The sequence below is a fragment of the Vanessa cardui genome, chromosome 27 (assembly GCF_905220365.1).
Source record: "Vanessa cardui chromosome 27, ilVanCard2.1, whole genome shotgun sequence".
Classification (NCBI taxonomy): domain Eukaryota; kingdom Metazoa; phylum Arthropoda; class Insecta; order Lepidoptera; family Nymphalidae; genus Vanessa; species Vanessa cardui.
This window is the reverse complement of record NC_061149.1, coordinates 7,668,087-7,691,399: the sequence shown is the minus strand read 5'-3', so window position 1 is coordinate 7,691,399 and position 23,313 is coordinate 7,668,087. Positions and strand designations below refer to the sequence as shown.

Here is a 23,313-nt window from a genome sequence, read left to right as displayed (position 1 = left end):
GCTTTTTGTGCTACTGCTTCTACGTTCAAGCGTATCAACAGCAGTTAATGTGGAAAAAGCTTTTTCAGCGGGGACTCCAGCTTTTGTGATATGATTACTATTCTTACATAATCGACTTTAATTTATTTCTTAATTTAACTACATTTATTAACATAAGAATTAATAACATTAAATGCTTAAATATGTGTATAACATATGAACTAAAACTAGTTACTGTATACATCTTGACCGCGTGGAATGGTGGCAAGAATGCTAGCAGTATTTCCACGTTGAATCGCAAATCCGATCCTCTGGGCAAAAAACGAACCAGCCCTCCTGTCACCAGTGGAGGCAATGAGGCGACGTGTTATACTTTTGATGAAGCTTTTTGCACCACTACTCCAAGGGCCAAGCGTTTCGACAGCAAATGGAACAAAAAAGTAATTAGATATAATACACAAATATTTAGTTCTGTTTTTGCTTCAGCTTTTTCAGCTTTTTTTTTATTCTTACATAATTTGGTGGAGAAGATTATGCCAAAAGGTTTATGGTTTTTACATTTGCTAGTTCACCTCTACGAGTACTCTGAAATCGATAAATGCTTAGAATTAGCATCGCGGGTCGCTATTAATATATAGTTAACAATATATAACGTCAACTTAGATGTCGCATCGGCAAAATTCGTAAAACCGATCACATCCGAATTGAGTACGCCATCTCAAATTATAAATTTTTATTACTTATGTGAATATGATCTTTAGACAAACGTAATAACGTGTAATATCATATGACCTAATGTATTAGTCAATTTGACGCGTCGATTTACATGCACTTGCTTTCTCGGGTTGAACTGACGCGAGAAACTATAGCGACGAATAGCGTCGAATGGCGCGATAGGGAGCTATTTCTATTGGTTGTATAAATCGGCAATAATCGAGTTTATTGAATTCGCGGATGCTACATCTAATTTGTGTAGTACTATACCTATTTAGAAATATCATTGTTTAATTTCAGTAGTTCGGGATGGCCAAAATAATATTATCGTTTTACAATGATTTTTCAAAATTTTTCAATGTCTCTATCTTTTGTTAGAATACCCGCTATCGTCCAATTGTTTTCTAATGACACCTCAATCATATTTAAAATAAGAAATAGTGTTACATGCCAGTATTAAATGCTATGCCATATAAAATAATATTAATTACAATTTTACAAATTATTGATCAATTAATTACAATAATAATTGTATATAATAAATTCAACAGCCCCCGCTATATTCATAATATGCAATAATAATGTGATATAAATTATGATATAGAATCAAATGTCATAACACCGTATTGAAGGCTAAGGTCACTCTCGTAACAATTGTCAATATAGATCACGTAAATCATTTTCATTTTCCTCAGGTTTTATAATAAGTACATATTACAATAATGTTTAAAGGCTATGTTGAAGTTATCAGTCTGTTATCACGGCGCGTCAGGTATTATCTCAGTGGGAAGGTGGGCGCGAGGCAGGAGGCGTTTGGTTCCTCGCTCGGGAGACCGCAGAAGGACTCCTGCCGTCACATGCGTTGGACGTCGAAAGATATATTCAAAACACTTAACAATATCGTTTAGTGACTTTATAAAGGTGAGTTTGTTTTATTTTCATTATTAAATTAATTAATTTATTTATATCTTCAGTAATATGCACGTTGAAACTACCTGTAAATATCAGAACTTTTACTTTTATAATTTTCAAATGTTATTTATTTTTCATGTGATATTGTATCTACTGTTGGTTGTCCTAATAAAAATAAAATAAATTAAAATATATGTATAGATTTTTTGAGATAACATTACTATTTTTCGTAATCTATATATTCTTTAATACAATTTTTGAAATATTATAATAAAATAAATATAATAAAATTTAATTATTAAAATAGGTATTTTATAGATTAAATGTAATAGTGTAATTGAAAAATACTTCTAAATGATCCTTCATATTGAAATAGTTTAGAGCGAAACGCGTTGATGTCTTTTAGAAGGAACCCTATAATTCAGATTTGGGTGACGTAAAAGCAGTTTTATTTTCACGATATAGGATTTTTTTTATTTATTATATATTATATATATTAACTATATAATACTACTAAAATTTTTAAACTTTATTTAGTTAAAACAAAATAAAATTAGCTTACACATTGTCTTATAAAAGTTAAGTTAAAACATATAATTAACATGAAATATATTAATATTCTTTCAAATTTTAACAGTTAATTCAATATATAAAAATAACACTATAATATTGTCAGGGAAAAAAGTATCTGCCATGATATCTGTAAAAAAACTATGATTTTATTTTTTTAAACATTTTTTTGTCAATATCATAATTATGTCATTCTTACTCAACATGTTAATATTTTGCTATTCAATTTAGAATTTACTTTAAATTAATTTTGTAAATGTCTTATAAAGTAACCAAAAAAGGGGTTGTAAATTTCTTGACAGCCTACGATCTTTACAGTCTTCAGAACGCTTGTATCTTAAGTACAAAAAATAATAATAAATGTAAATAATAAATGTAACACAATGCAAATTTCTCCCTGCTGGGTTAAAGCCTTCTCTACTTTGAAGGAGGAATTCAGAAGTTAATTTCAACGGCTTGGAACACATTTGAAATAAGATATGAAGGTATCACGAGATTAATTATAAACACAAATTAAGCTCGTGAAAATTCAGCGGTGCTTAACTGGGTTTGAACTTCATCTCTCATCAACAACCGAAAGGTATCATCGATTAAGATGTGTTCTAACAACTCAGCCCTCAAAAACTACAAAATATATACAAAACATACTTTGATGTATATAATTCTTAAAATATATTACACATAAATTTCTTAAGAAATGAGTCCGCCGTTAGTTTAAAAGCAAGTAAATGTTCTTGATACATGTTTCCTTTTAAAAAGCAGTTTTAAAGCTTTGAAAAAATAAGCGAGCGCTTCTAAATCGTAATGTTTCTAGATTGAATTGAATTTGAGCTCATTTCGAAACGTAAACGAGAAGAAACGACGAATGCTAATCTTATATATTAATAGTGTAAGCCGTTCTTTGTCCCAGTGACTCTGGGACGATAGCTGTACATAGATCGGTTATGGTCTCATTTTAATTTACTAAATATGCCTGCGCTGCATTGATTAAGTTTAAGAGTGTAATTTAGAGTATATGAGGCAAAAATGTAGCCTTTGTTCTTTCTTGGAGGTCAAGTTTGCTTCAAACAAAATTTCATCAAATTCGGTTCAGTGGTTTGGCAGTGAAAGAGCGACACACAGACAGACAGACAGAAAGACCGAAAGAGTTACTTTCCCATTTATAATATTAATATAGATTAGAGAATGGAATAAAATTAACTGGCCGGTTAGAGAGCGGTGATGTTTGAATTAGAAAAAAAGAAAAATGTAAATAAAACAAACACAATTGTCATTTATAAACTTGAATTATTTTGAATAAACGCGAAGTTTCGGAAACCCACTAGTTATTTAATGTTATTTTTGCTCGCTAGGATTGTAATTATAAAATCTAAAGGCATGAGGGACATAATAGCTAAGTTATAGCTTAGTTTTTCAGGTATGTAGGTTGAGACATTGGAGATGCAAGGAATAAATAAAATTTCTTACGATACAAATATGTCTGTGATGGTGACCACTTATTAATTAATTAAGTGCAATCAATATAACTATAATTATATATTTTATATTTCTATATAAATTTCAATAAAATTTGATCTAAGTTATTTTCAAATTATTAACAAAGCTTTAAAAATACTTTTTAACGCAGATGAACTTATGAATCTTTAATTCACATTATAGGCAGATTAAAAACACACATCCTAAATAGTTTGATAGGAAAATTTGTGCTAGAATGGTTTTGGAATTGAGATGATTAGAGAAAAATAAGAACTAAGAAAGGATATTTCCAAATTCATCTCCTAAGATATTAGGTAGAGGTTAAAGTCTTTTTTTTCGAAGAGTTATCGTTTAAATTTGTATTTTGTCTGATTATTTGTAGGGGAGTTGGTCAATTTTAAATATAAGAAATATGGAATTTAAGACTACTTATAAGTAAATGTAATAGTTTTATCGAAAATTCATTGTAGAGGACAAAACTAGCTACTACTTACTCATAAATAACTTATAAGTGCTTAAGGTTTTGCTTATAAGTTAAACTACAATTGTCATTTACTTTTGACTTTTCATCACCTAAAAAGACGAAATTTGGGGTAAAAGTTGGTATGCCAATTAAATTTGAAGTAAGAAATATAAAAACAGACAGTTAAACTACTACAGTTCTATTTAGTTTAAAAAATATATTGCAAAAGTGTTATTGAAAATGCATGCATACATGATAATGTAGTTGAAATTAAGTGGAGTAGCTTACTAATAATGCAGGTTACCAAAGCACTCTAATACTTAAGAAAATTAGTTTTATTGTTCCTATATTATGTCTATACAAATACCATCGTATATAAAAGGCATATTAAAATTAAAAAGTCTGATGAAAGTCAAGCTTTCATTCAAGATTCAATTTGCATTTATACCTAATTCGTTCATATTTATATTAGTAGAGCAGTTTGATGTTTTGTAAATAAGTCGTTTAAAGGCGATTTGAGGTTCTTAATTTTTTGTACCAAATGGGTTTCCTAATAGTGTTTTATTTTTAATAGAACAGAAATATGAACTATCTGAACAGGGCGAGGTACCTAGGTCCGATTACATGAGATGGTAAGTGGTCACCATCGCACATAGACCAGAATATTAACCATTCCTTACATCACCAATGCGCCACCAACCTTGGGAACCAATATTTTATGTCCCCTTTGCCTGCTTACTCCTAACTTCGAACCAAAAACATAAATCTATACTTTTAAACTAATATTATAAATGAAAATAACTCTGTCTGCTTCTCGACCCTTTAAACCTCTGAACTGAATTTGATGAAATTTGGTATGAAGCAAATTTGAACTCCATGGAAGGATAGCCTACTTCTTTGCCTGACGCATGACAACCAAACCCCTAAAACGCGAGAAAAGCCGCTGGCGAGAGCTTTTACTGAATATTACTGTACTGTTGAATGGATGGTATCGTTCCCGATAAATAACAATTTAATGAACATATTGTAGCATAAAATTACATAAATTATTAAACACCAACACTAAAAATAATTAAAAAATACATATGAATATATTTAGAAAGAGTTTTCGTTAGCGAACAATCCTAAACTTGCTGGGCCCCGCGGCGCCGACCAAACTTCTCACCTTATTAGCATAGCGGTCAGATATTTCGACTTTTAATTCACGAACTTTTAAAATAAACACCCTGTATAATTAGCGTGGGCGTGGAGTGTGCTCGCATTAATGATGAAGATTAGCTTTTTATTATGATTGAGTTTATTGCCGACATGTTCTGGAATTGTTGCGAATCAGATTAATTAACGAAAGATTAATTAATCAAAAAAATCTAAATCCTAATATACTTTCAAATCAAATCATACTTTATTCAAGTAGGCTTTTACGAGCACTATTAAGTTAAGCTACCACTGGTTCCGAAAGTAGATTCTCCCGAACCGGCAACTAACTCAGTAGTTACTCTTTTTCAACATTTAAAAATACAGTAATGTTAGTTAATTACAATTATATATGTATGTTAATTTATCGTGCCTGGAAGTTAACAAGTATTAATTCCACGCTTTTTTATTGTCTATATTATCTTATAATGAAAATAAGTCATATTCTTTACCAATGTAATTAGGTAATATTCCTATGGTATTGGCTAAGTTTTTTTTTTTTTAATTAATCGACATTGGCAACCATTAATTTAAAAAAAAAACTAAATTTCTGAAGATAATAAAACTGGTAATTTTCAAGTTATAATTTTAATTGAAGTGACACAGAGCTTTTTCAGCACAGGTGAACGAGAGGAACAATGTGGCGTTGTGCGTGCGCAGTGGCGCTGCTCTGCGCTGCGCTCGCCGATGCGGAGGCGTTTAAACGAGCAGAAAGTAAGTTATACACTTTTTTCTTTTTCAATAGGTAGACTGACGGGTGCACACCTCATGATTAGTGGTCACCAGCAATCAGACTTTTGCACGGTAAGAAATAGTAACTATGGTTACATTTAGGCTAGTCAGCCGATACTTTTGTATCCGGAACCTTTAGATTTAGATATATTACGACACCATTTAATCTCCATCGAATCAAGTCAATTTAGCGAAGGTATTTGCTTTTAGGCATAGCTAGGCACCGTTAACCAAATAGTTAACTTCGTTAATCGTTAATCCGCTACAAAAAAAGTTAGCTTCGTAAAGCGTTAAAGCGTTACATTTCAGAAGAATTAACGCAAGTTAACGTTAATCGTTAATCCGTTAATACGTGTAAAATTGCATTTTTATATCGTTGCGTTAGTGAACTTATACAACTTGTTAGCTTAGGTTCTGGAAGTTAACAGGTTAGGAATAAAACAAAATACTTGTATAATACAAATGTGTAATTTAATCGTCGGGCATAAGGTGCATATTCCCCTTCATGAACATTAACATGTTGAAGTTCTCGTCTGAAAGCGAGGCTCGTTTTGGTGTTTAAATGTCTTTACCCGTGGAAAACAGACGTTCAACTGAAGCGCTTGAGGGTATAGCAGTATTGTATTTAATAAATAGATTTATGAATATCTGTTCCCCGAGGAATGCAGCATCGTTGAACGAGTCTTTTGATTTCATGTCCAGCCACATTTGAACGAGAGTTTGTGCTTTACTCTTTAAAGAGTTGGAGCTCTTTGGTTTTTCTATAGACTGAGTGACAGAATTAAACTGTCTTCTTCCTCGTCATCATCGTTGTTACTCGCATTGCTCCCTCCGCCAGTTAAACTATCTCTGTCCTTCGAATTTTCCGCTGCTTCTTGTCGTAAAGCATCTTCTACCTTTTTTTCCATGACCTTTTTTACTGCATCCACTCTACTGCTGTCATACGTTTCCAGCCATATCAACCGGAACTTTGGGTGAAATGCCGCGGCAAGTAGGCATCTGTTCATCATTCAGGAGTAGACCAAACCTTTTCTCTATACCATTTAATAAGGCATTGGCTAAAGCTGTGCAATTTACTAGGCCCTTAGATTTAATATTTTTTAATTTATAGACAGTTGCTGCAATTGTCGGTAGTAGTGATGAGATATGCTTGAGCTTCTCCTTGGATACGATCGAGAGGGACGTCATTCGTTTCATACTTGTCTGAACCTGTTTTTCGCGCCGGGCCGCGGTGCCGAGCGGTAAATAGTAGGCATTAGATTAACGATTAACGGGCTTCTGCATATTAACGAAAGTTAACGTGTCCGTTAACATTTTTAAAAGTTAACTTAAAAGTTAATTCGTTAATCAAAATGTTAACTTCGTTAATTAACGATTAACGAGTTAATGCCCAGCTATGCTTTTAGGACATTATAAATTTTAACGTTTGCGTAAAGATCATTATCGCATAAGATATAAATAAATATGGACGATTTTGAAATCACTTAATTCGAATGTGATCGGTTTTACGAAATTTGGCGAAGCTACATCTAAGTTATGATGTATTGTACTTAGGTATCCATAGATTTGAATCCGAATCGGATCAATGAAATTCGTGATAAAAAAAAAATCTGAACTCCATCATATATTATGAGACTGAGGAATTGGAGCATGCAGTTATATTTGAGTATCATCTTATGGGGATTGGTGGACTATTCATGTTTCTTTTTGTCATAGTGTCAGCGTCGCCTTTCGTCCTGAGCACGCGCTACGGCCGCTCGTCTCCACGAATGATCGCTCCACGCACTGACAGGTATGATGTTCATCGATTTAATTGATCAAAATTATATAACGTCCATTCCTATCGAAGCAGGAATAATTTTTCTATAACATACACCAACAGTTTTGTAGACGTTTAAACGCCATCTTTACGCAAATCTATAATTAATGTCAAAGATTATACGAACTCAATCCTCAATTCTACGGTAGATTTATCAACCGGTTTTACTTGGTAGTAGGGCTTTGAGCCAGTTTTGGCTTGTAAGCCAGTGTAACTACAGGCACAAGGGACATAACATCTTAGTTCCCAAGGTTGGTGGCACATTGACAATGTAAAGAATAGTTAATATTTCTTACAGCGTCATGGTCTTTGGGTGATGGTGACCACTTGCCATCAGGTGACCCATATGCTCGTCCGCCAACCCATACCATAAAAAAAAAAGATTTTGTTAATTGATTTATGACCTTTTGCGGTTCGAAAAGACTATTGAGTCGAGATGACCAAGATTACCGATGAGTTAAATTCTAAACAAAAATATGATATATACAAAATTTACTTTGTTTGTTACTGTTTAACATGTTAACTACTAAAACGAACGTAATCGGTAAATAGTTTTGCTTATGTCGTCAGGGTACAAGAGCAAAGGGTACCTAACATCAGTCCCTGACCCTCAAAGGATGGAGTATAGTCCTAATTTACCCGATGCTGTCAATGAATCTTCTTGGGTTTTTATATCCGTTTCTATAATACAATTTCCAGAGACGTTTAAACTATGCCGCCGATTAGTAAATTCAAATCATTTGTAAAAAATAAAGTAAAATTTTAAATATTATATTAATATTTTCGACATACAGCTTTAATAATATAACATATAAGAATCCTAAGTTTTATATATACATATTATATATGGGTAGACGGATAAGTTGCCCAACTACCTAATGGTTAGTTATAACCACATATATAACGGCACATTACCGTTATCATTATTTTTGGTTCCCATATGTGGCTGCCGAACGATCGTGGGTTGTCGGGCGAAGAGAATTAAAATCACGTGTATGAGGTTGTTTTACAATATCCAATAATTATTACAACGAAATATTATCAGTAATACAATCAACTCAGGTAATGACGCTCCACCAGGCACGTTTTGTTTCTGCGAGATGCAAAAGGATTGTTTTCCGTTTTACTTCGCTCACAAAAGAGACTGAAGTTGCGTCAGAGCGAAGAGACGTCAAAACCACCATTATTTAAAAAAAGGTTGCTATCTGATATCATAACCGCATTTGACGTTTCTTGATGCTCTCAAAATACAGTGGCGCCGTCATATATATAAATATGTACCAAACTTGCTTTGATAAAGTAGAAACATACTTATATATTTATATACTATACATAATAATAATAATAAAAGTCAGGTCCATTATAAAAACAATTATTCTTTAACGTGACACGAAATTGTCGTTCATTTGATTGAAATGACGAGTACTTAAGAGTTACTGTCGCCATTAAATTTTGCATTGATTTATTTTTAAATGCCCAAGAATCTGAATCTATGTGGGGGGTACATTATTTAGAAACAAATTATTATACATGTATGTAAGAATATGTTTCACCTTAAATTACAAACTAATCATAAAATATATGTATATAAAGAAACTTTTTTTTCACGATAAGTATAGATATATATATAAATAATGGTATTGTAAGAAATATTAATTATTCCTTACACGTGCATGTAAAAGCAAGTTACACTGGCTCACTAGAAGCTTAGCCGTAAAATATCTGATGAGTGGATGGTACCTACCCAGACGAACTCGCACAAAGCGCTACCAAGTAAAATATAGAATGAAATTAGTGAGTTTTTTGCCGATTCTTATCAATGCGAACTGGTATTGTCATTTGACATAAATTAATATATTGTATATTTTTATAGGTTCTTCATGAATGGTAGATACGGTAAGCGATCCGACCCATTGGCGAATATCTTTGACGTTACTGCAAATGTTCAAAACGAGAGAGAAAGAGTCAGAGATAGAGGAAGAGAAGGGGATAGCGATATGTTACAAAACTGGCGCCCAAGGTGTGACTGTCCGCCGTACATCAAAAGTTTTGATTTAAAGAATTATTATAAAAGGTAATTAAATTAGAAACTATATGTTAAAACTCATGGTTCAGTAGATGAAAGGTGTGGATCTTAGTCAACGATTGGACTTTGAAAAGTACCTCTTATTGAATTCATATTACTTATTTCTGTGTTTGGTAGTGAAGGGAAACTGAGAAAATCTGAGTGTATAGATCAGGCTTTTGTGAGTAGTAACAGTAGTAGTAACAAATGACTATATGTTTTGTAGATTGGCAAATAGGCTCGCGGTTTTGGCACTGTAAGAAATTCTAACCAACCGTAACATCGTCAACGCGTTGAGACTACGACCTCCGTGGTCGAGTGGTGTGTACACTGGTTTTCATGGACCTTTCCTAGGTCCCGAGTTCGATTCCCGGCCGATTCGATGTAGAAAAAGTTCATTAGTTTCCTGTGTTATCTTGAGTCTGGATGTTTGTGGTGCCTGATTTTCCATAACACTAGTGCTTTAGCTACTTATATTGGGATCACTTGCACCAGTACTTATGATACCGATCTACAAAAACCTTTAAGAGTAAATTTATATCGGAAATAAACTAATCTCTAATTTATTTTCTTGCAGAGCACCAGAAACCATCGATCAGACTGTATACGAAGATTAAGTGGAACATCCAAAACGTCAATTTTAATAATTCATCGTCATTTATGTAATTGCTTAAAGTTAAATTTTGTATAAATTTTATTACTATCTAAATTAACTAATTATTTATACGTTTCTTCATATATATTGTTATTTTATTTTCTTTTAAGGTCATGACAGACATTATTATTAATTATTTAATGAATTAATTAAGATATATTTACGTTTAGAAGTTTTCGCGTGAAGTTTTGGCTGGGATCTTCACGCGAACCGCGTCTGTCGTGATCTTGAATCTTTAACCGTTGTTTGTAAAGATCGTTATTTATGAATGTATAAAACGCAACGTAATAAAATAAAAACAAATAATATGTTGTTTTATTTGTATTATATTTCTTTATTAAATCAATAACGTAAAAAGATATCGCTAATATCGAAATCAAAAATAAAAATCAAAATAAACTTTATTCAAGTAGGATTTTACAAGCACTTTTGAATCATCATTTTACAATTAAGTGAAGCTACCACCGGTTTTGGAAAGTAGATTCTACCGAGAAGAACCGGCATGAAACACAGTAGTTACTCGTTTTTAACATTTAAAAATTTAAACATTTAAAAATACAAAGTCATGTTAGTTAAATATTACTCTTAACCCTTTTCCTGTTCCGCATATATCATGCTAGCTACTTTTTTCGACCCTGGTACAGTTGCAGAGGTTGGTCTTCAGTTCTCAGTCGTAAAAAAGTAGCCTATCCTACCTAAGAGTTCAAGTTTGCTTTAACCAAATTTCATAAAGTTTGGTTGAGTGAACGAGTCATATTAACTTACAGAACGATGCATGTTTTGTAATACATATAATGTAAAGTAACAGCCTGTAATTAACCTTCATTTCATTTAAGGACAGGGTTTGAAACATATTCCACCACGCTGTTTTAATGCGGGTTTGTAGAATGCACATGCAGCAGAATTCTCACGATGTTTTCCTTAACCGCCGAGCTGATTAGATGAATTAGGCTGATTTATATATATGTAGTGGTGCTTGCCTGGATTTGAACTCGAAATCATCGATTAAGATGCACGCGTTCTAACCACTGGGCCATTTCAGCTCACCACCGGGCCTGCTCAGCATATATAATGTGGCAGATCGATTTTAATTTAACATTGGTTTGGGAATTAGATCCTAACAAGAGAAATCGATAAGTTATTCAGGAGTCTTTACTGATAATCGAATTACACAATAAAATAATTATTTTTTAAGCTTGACATGTTATAAGTTGGTGGACGAGCAAATGGTAAGTGGTCACCATCACCTGTAAAAAATATTAACTATTCCTTACACCGTCAATGTGTCACCAACCTTGGGAACTAATATGTTATGTCTCTTGTGCCTGTAGTTACACTGACTCACTCACCCTTCAAACCGAAACACAACAATACTGAGTACTGTTATATGGCGGTAGAATAACTGATGAGTGGGTGGTGCCTACCCAGACGGGTATGCACAAAGCCCTACCACCAAGTGAATAATTCAACGTCATATATAAATCTATTTATAAGTAAAGCTAAAAAATTCTAAATTTGCCAATACCGCTTAAATAGTATCTGAATAGAGAGATACTAATTTCATTTACAATCCTTGTCTTGGCTAGCTTTTAAGAGGATTCAAATCCCACATAAATTATAAATACAGAAATAGTTTTCTCTTAAAATCATTTTTCAGAAAGTGTCCGCGTTTCATTCGCGTCACATTAAGTCCCAACAAAAATAATATAATCGACATATTAGTGTATATCTATATGTATTTATTTTAATCAAATCAATTTAGTTCAAGTAAACTTAATAATAAAGTGTTTTCTAGTCGTCAATGTACTATGCAAACGGAAAGTCGGGATTAAAGTTTTTATAAAAATTCGGATCTGCAAATTAGGTTATGGGTGTTGAAACGAATGAAAGCCGAATGTTTTTAATTCATAATTTAATCTTGTTATTAAAAAGTTATCATCTAACATACATACTGGATAAGAAAATAGAAAAGAGTTTTCGTTATCACAAATATTATCATAATGGTTACAGTATCCCTGTACACAATATTACACGTAGGGATTAAAGCAAAGATGTTTTTGGAGTTGCTTACGCGCGACGGAAGCACGTAACATTGGCTGTGCCCACCAGATATTGGACTAGTTTAAAACAGAGAGGGATCTGAGGTATAAAAGTACAACCACTTGCGCATCCAGCTACAATATTCGCTTTTATGACATTTCAAATTGATTCCTTTTATTCTGATAGATTTACATTTAAGATGCACGCGTTCTAACCACTGGGCCATCTCGACTTCACTTTGAGCTGAGATGGCCCAGTGGTTACTGGTGGTGGAACGGGTGCATCTTAACCGATGATTGCGGGTTCAAATCCAGGCAAGCACCATTATAGATATGTGCTTAATTTGTATTTATAATTCATCTCGTGCTCGGCGGTGAAGGAAAACATCGTGAGGAAACCTGCATGTGTCTAATTTCATCAAAATTCTGCCACATGTGCATTCCACCAACCCGCATTGTTCCAAATCCTCTCCTTAATGGAAGAGGAGGCCTTATCCCAGCAGAAAATTTACAGGCTGTTACTTTACTTTACTTTTTATATTTGCTGTGCTTAAATCTGTAACATATAAATCTTATATATATAAGACCTCGTTAGAAATTAAAAATTGATTTTGAACGGTGCCTCTCAAAATCAAAATTAAAATATACTTTTTTTCAAGAAAGCTTTTACAGGCACTTTTGAATCGAGAAAAACCGGTAAGAAAACCAGTAGTTACTCTTTTTCAACATTAAAAAATACAGTCATGTTAGTTTTCAAATTAATCATATGAGCAGGCAAAGACTGCTCAGAGATTCTCTAATTAGTAACATCAACCTGTTTCGTAGCTCTGTTGATAGAGATATGCTCCACATCAGCGGTCGGCAATCTTTTGGTACGCAAGGGCCACAAAGTGGCAAAATAAAGTATAGGCGGGGCGTAGTCATGATATTAACATTAGAAGCTCAATATACCTACGCATAATCAGTGTTTATTAGTCTTATTCCATAGAAAAATATGCTAACGAAAATTGTTAAAAGATACAGAATTTAATTCGTACACATAATACTTACAGTATGTTTATATGTTTGGGCTTAGAAATCTAAAGGAAAAATAAAGAAATTAAAACTACAAACGACCTCAATAGGAAATTGACTTTACACAAATTTTAGTGTGAGGTCTGAGGTTGCATCTGAGACGCTATTTCTTGTATGTTTAATATATTTGTCAATTTTTTTACGAAACATTCACGGGCCGCAAGGAAGATGTTCGGGCAGCGTGTTGCCGACCGCTGCTCTAAATTATCCCCTGAAGCAAATCGCTGAATTTCAATGTTTACTGTAGCGGCTAAGACGTTAGGTCAAAATGATTCTTTAACAGATGAGGTCTTGCAAGTATGAAACACAGCAGAGGTTTTCCTTCAGGGTATCATTTCCTTGTTCCTGTGTATAGATATGTATTGGTGCATTTTAATAACAATACCGAAAACTCCTTTACATTGTCATTACCTCTAATTCGTTTTTGTTTATTTTGTGTTCACGTTATATTTTTATCACCAAGGTATTACAGACTGTAGCTAATTAATGTTCCAATAAAATTAATTTGACGTTTTTCCAAAAGATATTACGATGTTTAATTTAAAAAAAAGGTCTCTAGCTTCAAGAGCATGTGACAGAATATCATTTAATACAGGTTTCTTCAAGATGTTTTCCTTCAGCGTATGTCGTAGGTGATTTAAAAAAAATATTAAAACGAATGAAACTTAATTGATGCATGCTCGGGTTAAGAATCACAATTATTGATTAAAACGAGTTCTAGTCATTGGACCTATAAGTAATATCAATTATGTTTTAAAATATATTTGCTTGATTTAATTACTATTTAGTCTTACTTGATGTAGTTCTGGAAAATGACGTTTCAAAAATGCTCGAAAAATCTAATTGAATAAACTATTTTTTGCTTTTGACGACTCGTCAATACAAAATTTCTTCTTCCTAGTCGTTTCCTCATTAATGAGGGTGATCACCATGCGTGTGACTCTCCTGAACACTTCGCATCTCCTTCCTCCAGCCATTCCTATTCTTTGCCATTCGTAGGCAAGCCTGCACGCACAGCACTGCAAGCACAGGATCCTGTGGCTGTCTTTACTGTGTCTATCCACCGGGACGGCGCTCTTCCTCTACCTCTCTTCCCCTCCACGTGGCCAACCATTATGAGTTTTCCAGACTGTCCTCCTGTCTAGCCACATGGCCAAAGAAACGAAGTAGGCGTTGAGTAGTAATGGTTAAGAGACGTGTCCTAATCTTTAGCTGGTTCAGGATTGACTCGTTTGTGCGGCGATCTATCTCATGTTGAATATCTGCTCGCGTGTCCCCCGGTTTCTAACGAAACCTGCTTGTTCTCTGGCTATGAGTTAATAAGACACAAATACCAAATTTAAACCAGGCTAAAATGTGAACTGCACCTCATCTAAGAATAGAGTTATACATAGTAAAATCTTCTAAGACCTATAGTCTTATGATTACATAGTATAAAACAAAGTCGTGTCCCGCTGTCCCTATTGGCATTGGTTTTGGTACATTTTACAGTTAATGTATTACAAAAATAGCATTTAATGTATTAGTATAGATTAAACTCAATCAATGACGTAGTAATGACAAACAGCTCGAGCGGCGCGAATCAAAACTGTCCACAGTACTTAAGCAATTAATAAGTGATGTTAATTTTATCGCGTTGTCACGCTACGCGCTCGGCCGACCGCGCCACGCGCTCTTTGATACCAGATAACGAACGATTTCCTTTGAACTATTAGTAATTTTAATAACAAAGTCAATAGAGTAATGCCTCGTCATTATAGTAGGCTAATTAAACTAGAGTTCCTGGGTTCAAATCTGAACAATAACCATTGATTATTGTCGTAAGGCATTGACATTTTAACGATTTACAGTATTTAATAGGTTATACGTACTAAATACTAAATTTACCTGTAATTTCTACTATTACTTTTTACTTGTCTTAAATGTTTGTAATATTTATTTGAAGATTTATGCGAGTTCCTTGCCGTTTTGAAAGAGTCAAATATTGACAATAAATGTTTCAATTGTTTTATGGTAGAATATATATAAGAGCCGAAATGGTCCAGTGGTTAGAACGTGCATCTTAACATATGATTGCGGGTTCAAACCCAGGCAAGCAAAACTGAATATTCATGTGTTTCATTTGTGTTTATAAATTCATCTCGTGCTCGGCGGTGAAGGAAAACATTGTAAGAAAACCTGCATGTGTCTAATTCCATAGAAACTCTGCCACATGTGTATTCGACCAACTCGCATTGGAACAGCGTTGTGGAATATATTCCAAACCTTCTCCTCAAAGGGAGAGGAGGCCTTAGCCCAGCAGTGGGAAATTTACACACTGTTGTTGTTGTTGTAATATATATATTATGTAGTTTTAGTGAACATCATATTTATACAATACCATATCGGTAAAAACCAATAAGATGAAATAAAAAAGGCGTAATTTATATTAGAAACGAACCCTTAATAGGCATGACGACAAATTTTGAAAAACTACACTACCGTGTTTTTACGTTATTACTTTATACAAAATAAATCTTAATTCTGCAAAAAAGTAAATTTTATTAGGAAAAAATGATCATTTAAAAATAAATTTTAAATTTTGTACAAAAACACTAGAATACAAATGGCGTCTGTTTATGACGTCACGCTTTCGTAAACATTTGTCAGTTCGCATGTTAAATGTTTATTTAGATCCGTAATTTAATTATTTGATACGAAAATTATGAATTCTAACGTGTATCGATGGTGTGCGGTTCCTCAATGTAACAATACATCTATAAAAACTCCGAACAAGTTATTTATTAATGTTCCTTTGAAGAAAAAAGTTAGAAATATGTGGCTAAACCTTGCAAGACGAGACCCAACAGCTATATCTTCAACTTCTGTACTTTATTTCTGCGAAGACCATTTCGACGTAAGTATATCTCTTATTTACTGTATAATAATTAACTAAACTAGAGATCATTAGAATTTTCTCTAATAGTCAATAATATTGGCGATCACGTTTCCATTCCTCTATTACTAAACTTTTATTCTTGTTTCAGTTACCAAACGATATGGAAAATTATATTCAGTATCTTGTAATGGGTTCAGTTTCGCAAATGCGCATGAAGTCCGGGTGTATGCCCACAAGATTTGAATGCCAATTGGACAGAAGAAAACGAACTTCCAATACCATAGAGCGACCCTATGTTCTTAAGAAACAAAGAAGGATACTAATTGAAGAAAGTGAAAAAGATTTTGCAGAGAAAAGTACACCTACAAAACAATTAGAACCTACAATAATTTCATCAGAAAGTTCAGGTACTCATCAACACTATAATGTCAGCGAATAAGTTTCCGTTTTAACGGGTTAAAGTGTATAGTGATTGAATTTGCCTATTACATTTATCAATAACAAAGAACATATAACAATTCTATCATAACCAAGTTTGTTACAAAATTTTTGTATAACTATACATACATACATTAGGCACTGATTTATATATTTTTTTAAGTATTTTTTTTTATATTTTAGTTTTACACACAAGTGAAGAACATCATGAAGGGCCTACTACTACCTATCCAAAATCAGTGGATAAATCTGTACAAGTACATATAACACATAAATTTAGAAGCAAAGCTGTCCAGACCAAAATTAAGCTAGTAAGCCAGTTAACATCACCCTTAAAACCCTATTCCTGCTCAATCGCTACATCTCCATTTAAAATTGAAAGCTATAGTAAACCAGTGATATCAAGCAGTGGTGTCAAACATGTTATCAAGAATAAAATTAGTATAGAAGATCAGTCTGACAGTGATATTTCATATGTACCATCTGTGAGTCAGCGAGAAACATCACCATCAATACAATCTCTTATAATAAAATCAACATCAGACTGCAGTGAATTAACTGAGGAGACAAAGAAAGAAGAAAGATTAAACATTCTCAAATATACATTACTTAAGATAATGAAAAACCCAAGGTCTTACTTAGGTCTTCCAAAAAGCTGTTGCTATTTATTAGAATTAATTGAAGAACAAACAAGAATCCCTCATAACCATTTACTGCTTTGTTTAAAAAAAATACGATTAAATAATCCATTTAGAGAGCTTGCTGATGATTTTGCCATGACTACTACATATGCAAGCAAAATATTTTTTAAATGTATACCAGTGATAGCCAGTGTAATGCAACCCTTTATTGTCAAATTAAACAAAGATTTGATAAAACGTACTTTGCCCATGGCTTTCAGACATAAATTTCATCACACAAGTTGCATAATTGACTGTTTTGAAATTGAAGTACAAAAGCCTTCAAAAAGTGTTAATCAAGCACTATCATGGTCAGAATACAAAAAGGCTAATACCATTAAATATTTAGTGTCATGTACACCAAATGGTTTAGTAAACTATGTTTCACCAGGCTATGGAGGAAGAGTAACAGACACACGTTTGGTTGAGACTTGTGATTTTATCAACTGTTTAGAACCTGGTATGTGTGTGATGGCTGACAGAGGGTTCAAGCATGTAGAACAATACTTGCGTAAGAAGAGAGTACAACTTGTACGGCCCCCAAGTGTTGTCACTGGAGCCAAGCTATCTAAAAGTGAAGTGAAGGAAACAAAGCAGATAGCTAGTTTAAGGATTCATGTTGAGAGGTTAATTAGACGTTTAAGAGAATTTAATATGTTAAAGCCCCATGCATGTCTTAACACAAATTTTGTAAAAGTACTTGATGATATTATTGTAATTGCATGTGCTTTTATAAATTTGCAAGACTCTCTACTTAAATAAAACTACAAAATTATTATTTGTGCATTTTATATTTATAATAAAGATTACAATGTACTTTCGTACAATATTGGATATATTTTTTCTTTCCACAGACCCGCTAAATGTTTAAGAAAATCAGACATATATGTGGCATCAAACTTCACACTTACAATTTCCACATTTTTATTCACACTGAAGTTGCTATCAGCTACACAAAAGTAACCCTTTTGTAGCCCTGTCAAATGCATTTGCATCTGTATCTGTGCATTACATTTGTCAGTTGGTTTGCCATTATTTAGATAATTTTTATATGATTTTACGCTTGTGGGGCACTTGATCTCAATGACAGCATCCTCACAGATCCCATCTGGTGATCCTGCTATCATTGGGTACTCTTTTGACAGCATGAGTCCACATTTTCTAATCTTTTTGCCAAGTTTAATGCTGACAGTTTTTCGCACTTCACCCTCTAATAATCTACCATGTTTCATGGCTGGTGTGTCAGGTATAGTCCCTCCCATTATTAACGCTATTAGACTTCCATCATTCTTTTTACACCGACTAAATTCAAATGCTTTTGATGCTGTGATTCGACCATAGCGCAATTCAAACCAAAGGCTGTTTTGGTGCTGTTCTCTGGTCTCTTCCTCTATTTGAGCAATAGTTTGATTAGACAGCACAATCTTTTTTAAAAATGTGTCATAGGATTGTTCCTTATATTTAAGCATAAGCTGGTGCATGGATAAACTTTTAATATTGTTATAAATATAACTAGGTTGATATTTTAATAACTCGCAGTTATCAATATTTCTTTTTCGGCCAATATCCAAAAACTTATCAAGAACTTTACTATTTGATAGCAAGCTAGGTGCACCATTTGACAAGTCCTTTGCTGTCATGTACTTCAGGCTAGTTCCAACCCTGGACAGTTTGGATTTAATCCAGTAACACTCTACAGCTGTGCAGGATGGCTGTTCACTCCTCCGATGGATCCACATAAGGAATGCAATAGCATGTTTGCAGCCTCCTTTAGAAGCGACACAATCGTTACATTGTACGGAAATAACAGCTTCCTCTTCTTCATCTACTATTACTGTGACAGCATATAACCTTGCATGTACCTTATGTTCTGGACAAATTTTGCCCCTCACTGTGCACATGTTCCCACTACGTTTAAGATGAACATAGCTGACAGCGTCATCACCATACGATGGTCGAGAGGATCTAAAATAAATAAAAATATATTTAAGTGGTATTTTCATAACATAACCTTAAACATGATTACACACAATAGAAATAATATAAGTATGTACTTTAGGGAAGTTTGACTACTATACTGTGTTTTAATGCTTATTATTACACATAATACTTACATAGAAGTTTTAACATTTCGGAATTCAGCGGAGCAGAAGTCGTTGTTTGATGCAAAATATCCACCCAGCATCAACAAGTCGATTCTCGGCAAATTAGAGCTATTTGCCTTGATAAATCCTTGTTCCATTGCTAACGTTCCTTTGCTGGTCTTTTTTAAACTGTGATAATAATATTTAACAACGCAATATCAAATAATCGGTGACGTTAATATCAAAACGAGTAAACACAAGGTAATTTCGAACGATATACAATTGTCAAAACAATTTTACGAAAGCGTGACGTCACGCGATTCTGATTGGTGTTTGACCTAATATGGCGGATTCTTATGTTTTGTATTTTTATTTTTATTAAAATAAATAGAATCACACATGTAATTTAAAAATAAGTTACTTACTTAGAGTCTCTCTATCCTATATTATTATTTAAAATTATAATTTCAGTGATTCTTAGTTACTGTCATCATGCCTATTATTATTGGCGTGGGCAGACCGACAGACGGTGACAAATCAATGTATTTACAACATCAGTGAAGCAATTTAATGTTCAATATTTCAATAGTACAACCTTTTCGGAAAGCAGCCTCCAGAGAGAAGAAACTCGCATAATTGTCTTTTCAAATAACAATCTTTACAATGATGTAAGTATTCGCAATTTATGTTCAATCAGTCCTTATCCAGGTTAAATCCAGGTTTTTTTAAATATAGAAAGAAAGATGAGTGTAGTACGACACAAGTTAGATGTAGCATCGGCAAAATTCGTAAAACCGATCACATCCGAATTAAGTACACTATCCCAAATTATCAATATTTATTTCTCATGTGAATATGATCTTTACGCAAACGTATTTATTTGTAATATCATATGTCCTAATATATTCGTCAATTTGACACGTCGATTTACATGCATTTGCTGTCTCAGATTGAATTGACGCGAGAATCTATAGCGACGAATAGCGTCGAATGGTGTGACAGGGAGCTATGTACTACAGTATTGTAAGAATATCTTCACAATACTTTGAGATTAAATTAAATATTAACTATGAGACAACATTACATACATTACTATGATCACAATGTAAGTAACTAAAGCACTTGTGTAATGGAAAATCAGAAGTAACGACGGTACCACAAACACCCAGACCCAAGACGACATAGAAAACTAATGATAATCTTCATTGTCTCGGCCGGTAATCGAACCCGGGACTTTGGAGTGGCGTACCCATGAAAACCGGTGTACCCACCACTCGACCACGGAGGTCGTCAAATTTCTATTGGTTGCGTAAATCGGCAGTAATCGGTTTTATTGAATTTAGAATACGTTGTTACCTTTCTGGTGGTGTGGGTGTAAGGAAGCAATATTAAGTTATAAAATTTTTAATGCACAGTAACATAGTATTATAAACAACCAATTACTTAATTTACTAGTTACTTATGTTACTTATGTTATGTTACTTATAATGACTATTATATAAAATTATGCCAGCTAGACTCAGCGTGGGTCACTTGGGATAAAAGGCAAGCTTGAAAATTCAATGTTACTAATCTAAAATTTAAGGTTGAAAATTAGGCGCCACTGACGATTAAATTAGTTGATGTGGTTTGAAAGAATACACCGTTCGCCAGACCGGTGTAAACGAAATTTATAATATAATTGAAAGGGGGTACATCACCAAAGTTTCCAGCTACACGTGGATACCGACAACGGCTTAGGGAACAGGCCTGCCGTCCTTGGAGTTGCACCAGCCGCTATCTGGGCACACTCAACCAGGAACCTGGAGCCGTTCACTCTTAATATTTCCATTCAAGAAGTCCACGTGGTGGGTAAATCCGATTAAAAAAAAAAACCTCCTGTAATACGAAATATACAGGTTCAATAAGTTAAGCAAATAAGCAAATGATAAATACCTTTAACGAGAGATGTAAGCACGAATTTACCTTCTGGAGGTTCAAAGTCCTGCTTACACAAATTGACGATCTCAACTCCGGAGAACCATTTCAAAGGGTCACTGGAAACCACAATTTACACATGACTACGACTTTTCGAATTGTAAACCAATGCATTTAATCAAAAACAAGAATTAAAGACTTACAATTTCTTACGAGCCGGTAAACATGATATAAAGTTCTGTCAAACTTCAAAACTTCGTTGTTAATATAAATTCTGAAAAGATAACTGCTATTAAAGCACTGAATACTAAACAACCACAAATTAAGAAACTCAATTATTAAGACAACTCACCGATATATTCAGTATATCGAATTAGAATTTGGATTCGGTGTGAAGCCGATAGTTCCAAAATTCAAAAAGAACGAAATCGAAAGTTCACGAACCTTTGAAAGGTTAGCGAGTGTGACCAGTATCACTACCAAAATACCCTTAATGAAAAAGGAATTATATCCATAATTAAATCAAGGAAATAATTATGGAATAATTATTAAAATTAAGGAAAGTCAAAAATGAGGCAAAGTAAATTAATCATAACTAGACTCCGACACCTACATCGAAGAACTAGCCTTTAAACTGGAAGACAGCTATTAAATTATTCTGAAACGATGTGAAATGACCTCTAATAAAATTCAACAAACGAATTAGATGATTAAAATCTTATTTTAATAATTGTTTTAATGCACCTTTAAAATAAATGTAATTTATTTTATTAATTAAAATTTTAGAAAATGCCAAGTTTAAGCGTTATACTAGCAACACTGATATAAATTAAGTGGGAAATGGGTCAATGGCACGGAATTTAGCGCATTGACACTTTTTTGACGTTTTATATAATTATAAAAAAAAGTTAAAATTATGAAAATAATTTTTAATGTAACAACGTACTATAAGTTAGAATAATAATGAAACCCGGAAAACTATTTTGATTTTTAGTTATGATACAGTTCTGTCAAGCACGAAGGAACTTTTGGCCAGCAAGCAATACACGGCAGTGTAAAACCTGAAAAAGTCTTGAGACTTCGAGAGGAAAGACGTTTATTTAATGGGCTTCTGACGCTGTAGTCAAAACATTTCATGAATATTGTAATAATCGAACGGCTTAAAATGTTGTCAAATTAGATTAATATTTAAAGCATTATAATTTTTTTTTTCTGGTAATAATGGGTCTTTGTAAATATAATTAAATATAAATAGGTAAATCAAAGTCAAAATCAAAAATCTTTATTCAATATGGAATTGTACACTAGCTTTTCGATTGTCAAAAATCTACCACCTTTTCTTTTTAGATTTCATTTTACAAATTATTTATAACAAAAAACATAATTATATAATTATAAATAAAATAAAGATGATATCTTATATATCATGGGCAATGGTATTAATATAGTGATATCGAGACTGGTAAAAAAATACTAAAAATACATAAACTAACGAAATAAATTGCTGAATAAACAGCCTCATGTTTTTAAAGTCGACTAAAAATAAGTTTATTCGCAAGGCACGTTGAAAAATGCAAACGCTATGAGAACATGTGATGCCAAATTGATCTTTATCGCGAAGACG

The 23,313-nt window shown here is 33.2% G+C and overlaps 3 protein-coding genes across 3 annotated transcripts; 2 read left to right on the top strand and 1 right to left on the bottom strand.

The window, feature by feature from the left end:
* The first annotated feature begins 1,477 nt into the window (after positions 1–1,477).
* On the top strand, positions 1,478–10,575 carry LOC124541111. The gene is made up of 5 exons (XM_047118943.1): positions 1,478–1,614; positions 5,931–6,022; positions 7,757–7,832; positions 9,733–9,933; positions 10,502–10,575. Exons 2-5 carry the CDS (start codon positions 5,947–5,949, stop codon positions 10,539–10,541), a joined length of 393 nt encoding a protein of 130 aa, XP_046974899.1. The 5' UTR covers positions 1,478–1,614; positions 5,931–5,946; the 3' UTR covers positions 10,542–10,575.
* Positions 10,576–16,142: 5,567 nt separating this feature from the next.
* On the top strand, positions 16,143–18,512 carry LOC124541263. Its single transcript, XM_047119155.1, has 3 exons — positions 16,143–16,588; positions 16,719–16,977; positions 17,192–18,512. Exons 1-3 carry the CDS (start codon positions 16,397–16,399, stop codon positions 18,448–18,450), a joined length of 1,710 nt encoding a protein of 569 aa, XP_046975111.1. The 5' UTR covers positions 16,143–16,396; the 3' UTR covers positions 18,451–18,512.
* On the bottom strand, positions 18,495–20,256 carry LOC124541264. The gene is made up of 2 exons (XM_047119157.1): positions 19,803–20,256; positions 18,495–19,653 (listed from the first exon to the last, which is right to left on the bottom strand). The coding sequence occupies exons 1-2, from the start codon at positions 19,928–19,930 to the stop codon at positions 18,495–18,497; spliced, it is 1,287 nt and encodes a 428-aa protein (XP_046975113.1). The 5' UTR covers positions 19,931–20,256.
* Positions 20,257–23,313: the final 3,057 nt, after the last annotated feature.

Excerpts from the sequence above, each read along its gene's own strand:
- LOC124541111 (XM_047118943.1), top strand. The coding sequence starts at position 5,947 with ATGTGGCGTTGTGCGTGCGCAGTGGCGCTGCTCTGCGCTGCGCTCGCC. Across the intron at positions 6,023-7,756 it reads GGCGTTTAAACGAGCAGAAA|TGTCAGCGTCGCCTTTCGTC; the intron begins GTAAGTTATACA and ends TTTTTGTCATAG. Across the intron at positions 9,934-10,501 it reads TTAAAGAATTATTATAAAAG|AGCACCAGAAACCATCGATC; the intron begins GTAATTAAATTA and ends ATTTTCTTGCAG.
- LOC124541263 (XM_047119155.1), top strand. The coding sequence starts at position 16,397 with ATGAATTCTAACGTGTATCGATGGTGTGCGGTTCCTCAATGTAACAAT. Across the intron at positions 16,589-16,718 it reads TCTGCGAAGACCATTTCGAC|TTACCAAACGATATGGAAAA; the intron begins GTAAGTATATCT and ends TTCTTGTTTCAG. Across the intron at positions 16,978-17,191 it reads AATTTCATCAGAAAGTTCAG|TTTTACACACAAGTGAAGAA; the intron begins GTACTCATCAAC and ends TTTATATTTTAG.
- LOC124541264 (XM_047119157.1), bottom strand. The coding sequence starts at position 19,930 with ATGGAACAAGGATTTATCAAGGCAAATAGCTCTAATTTGCCGAGAATC. Across the intron at positions 19,654-19,802 it reads CGAAATGTTAAAACTTCTAT|ATCCTCTCGACCATCGTATG; the intron begins GTAAGTATTATG and ends TATTTATTTTAG.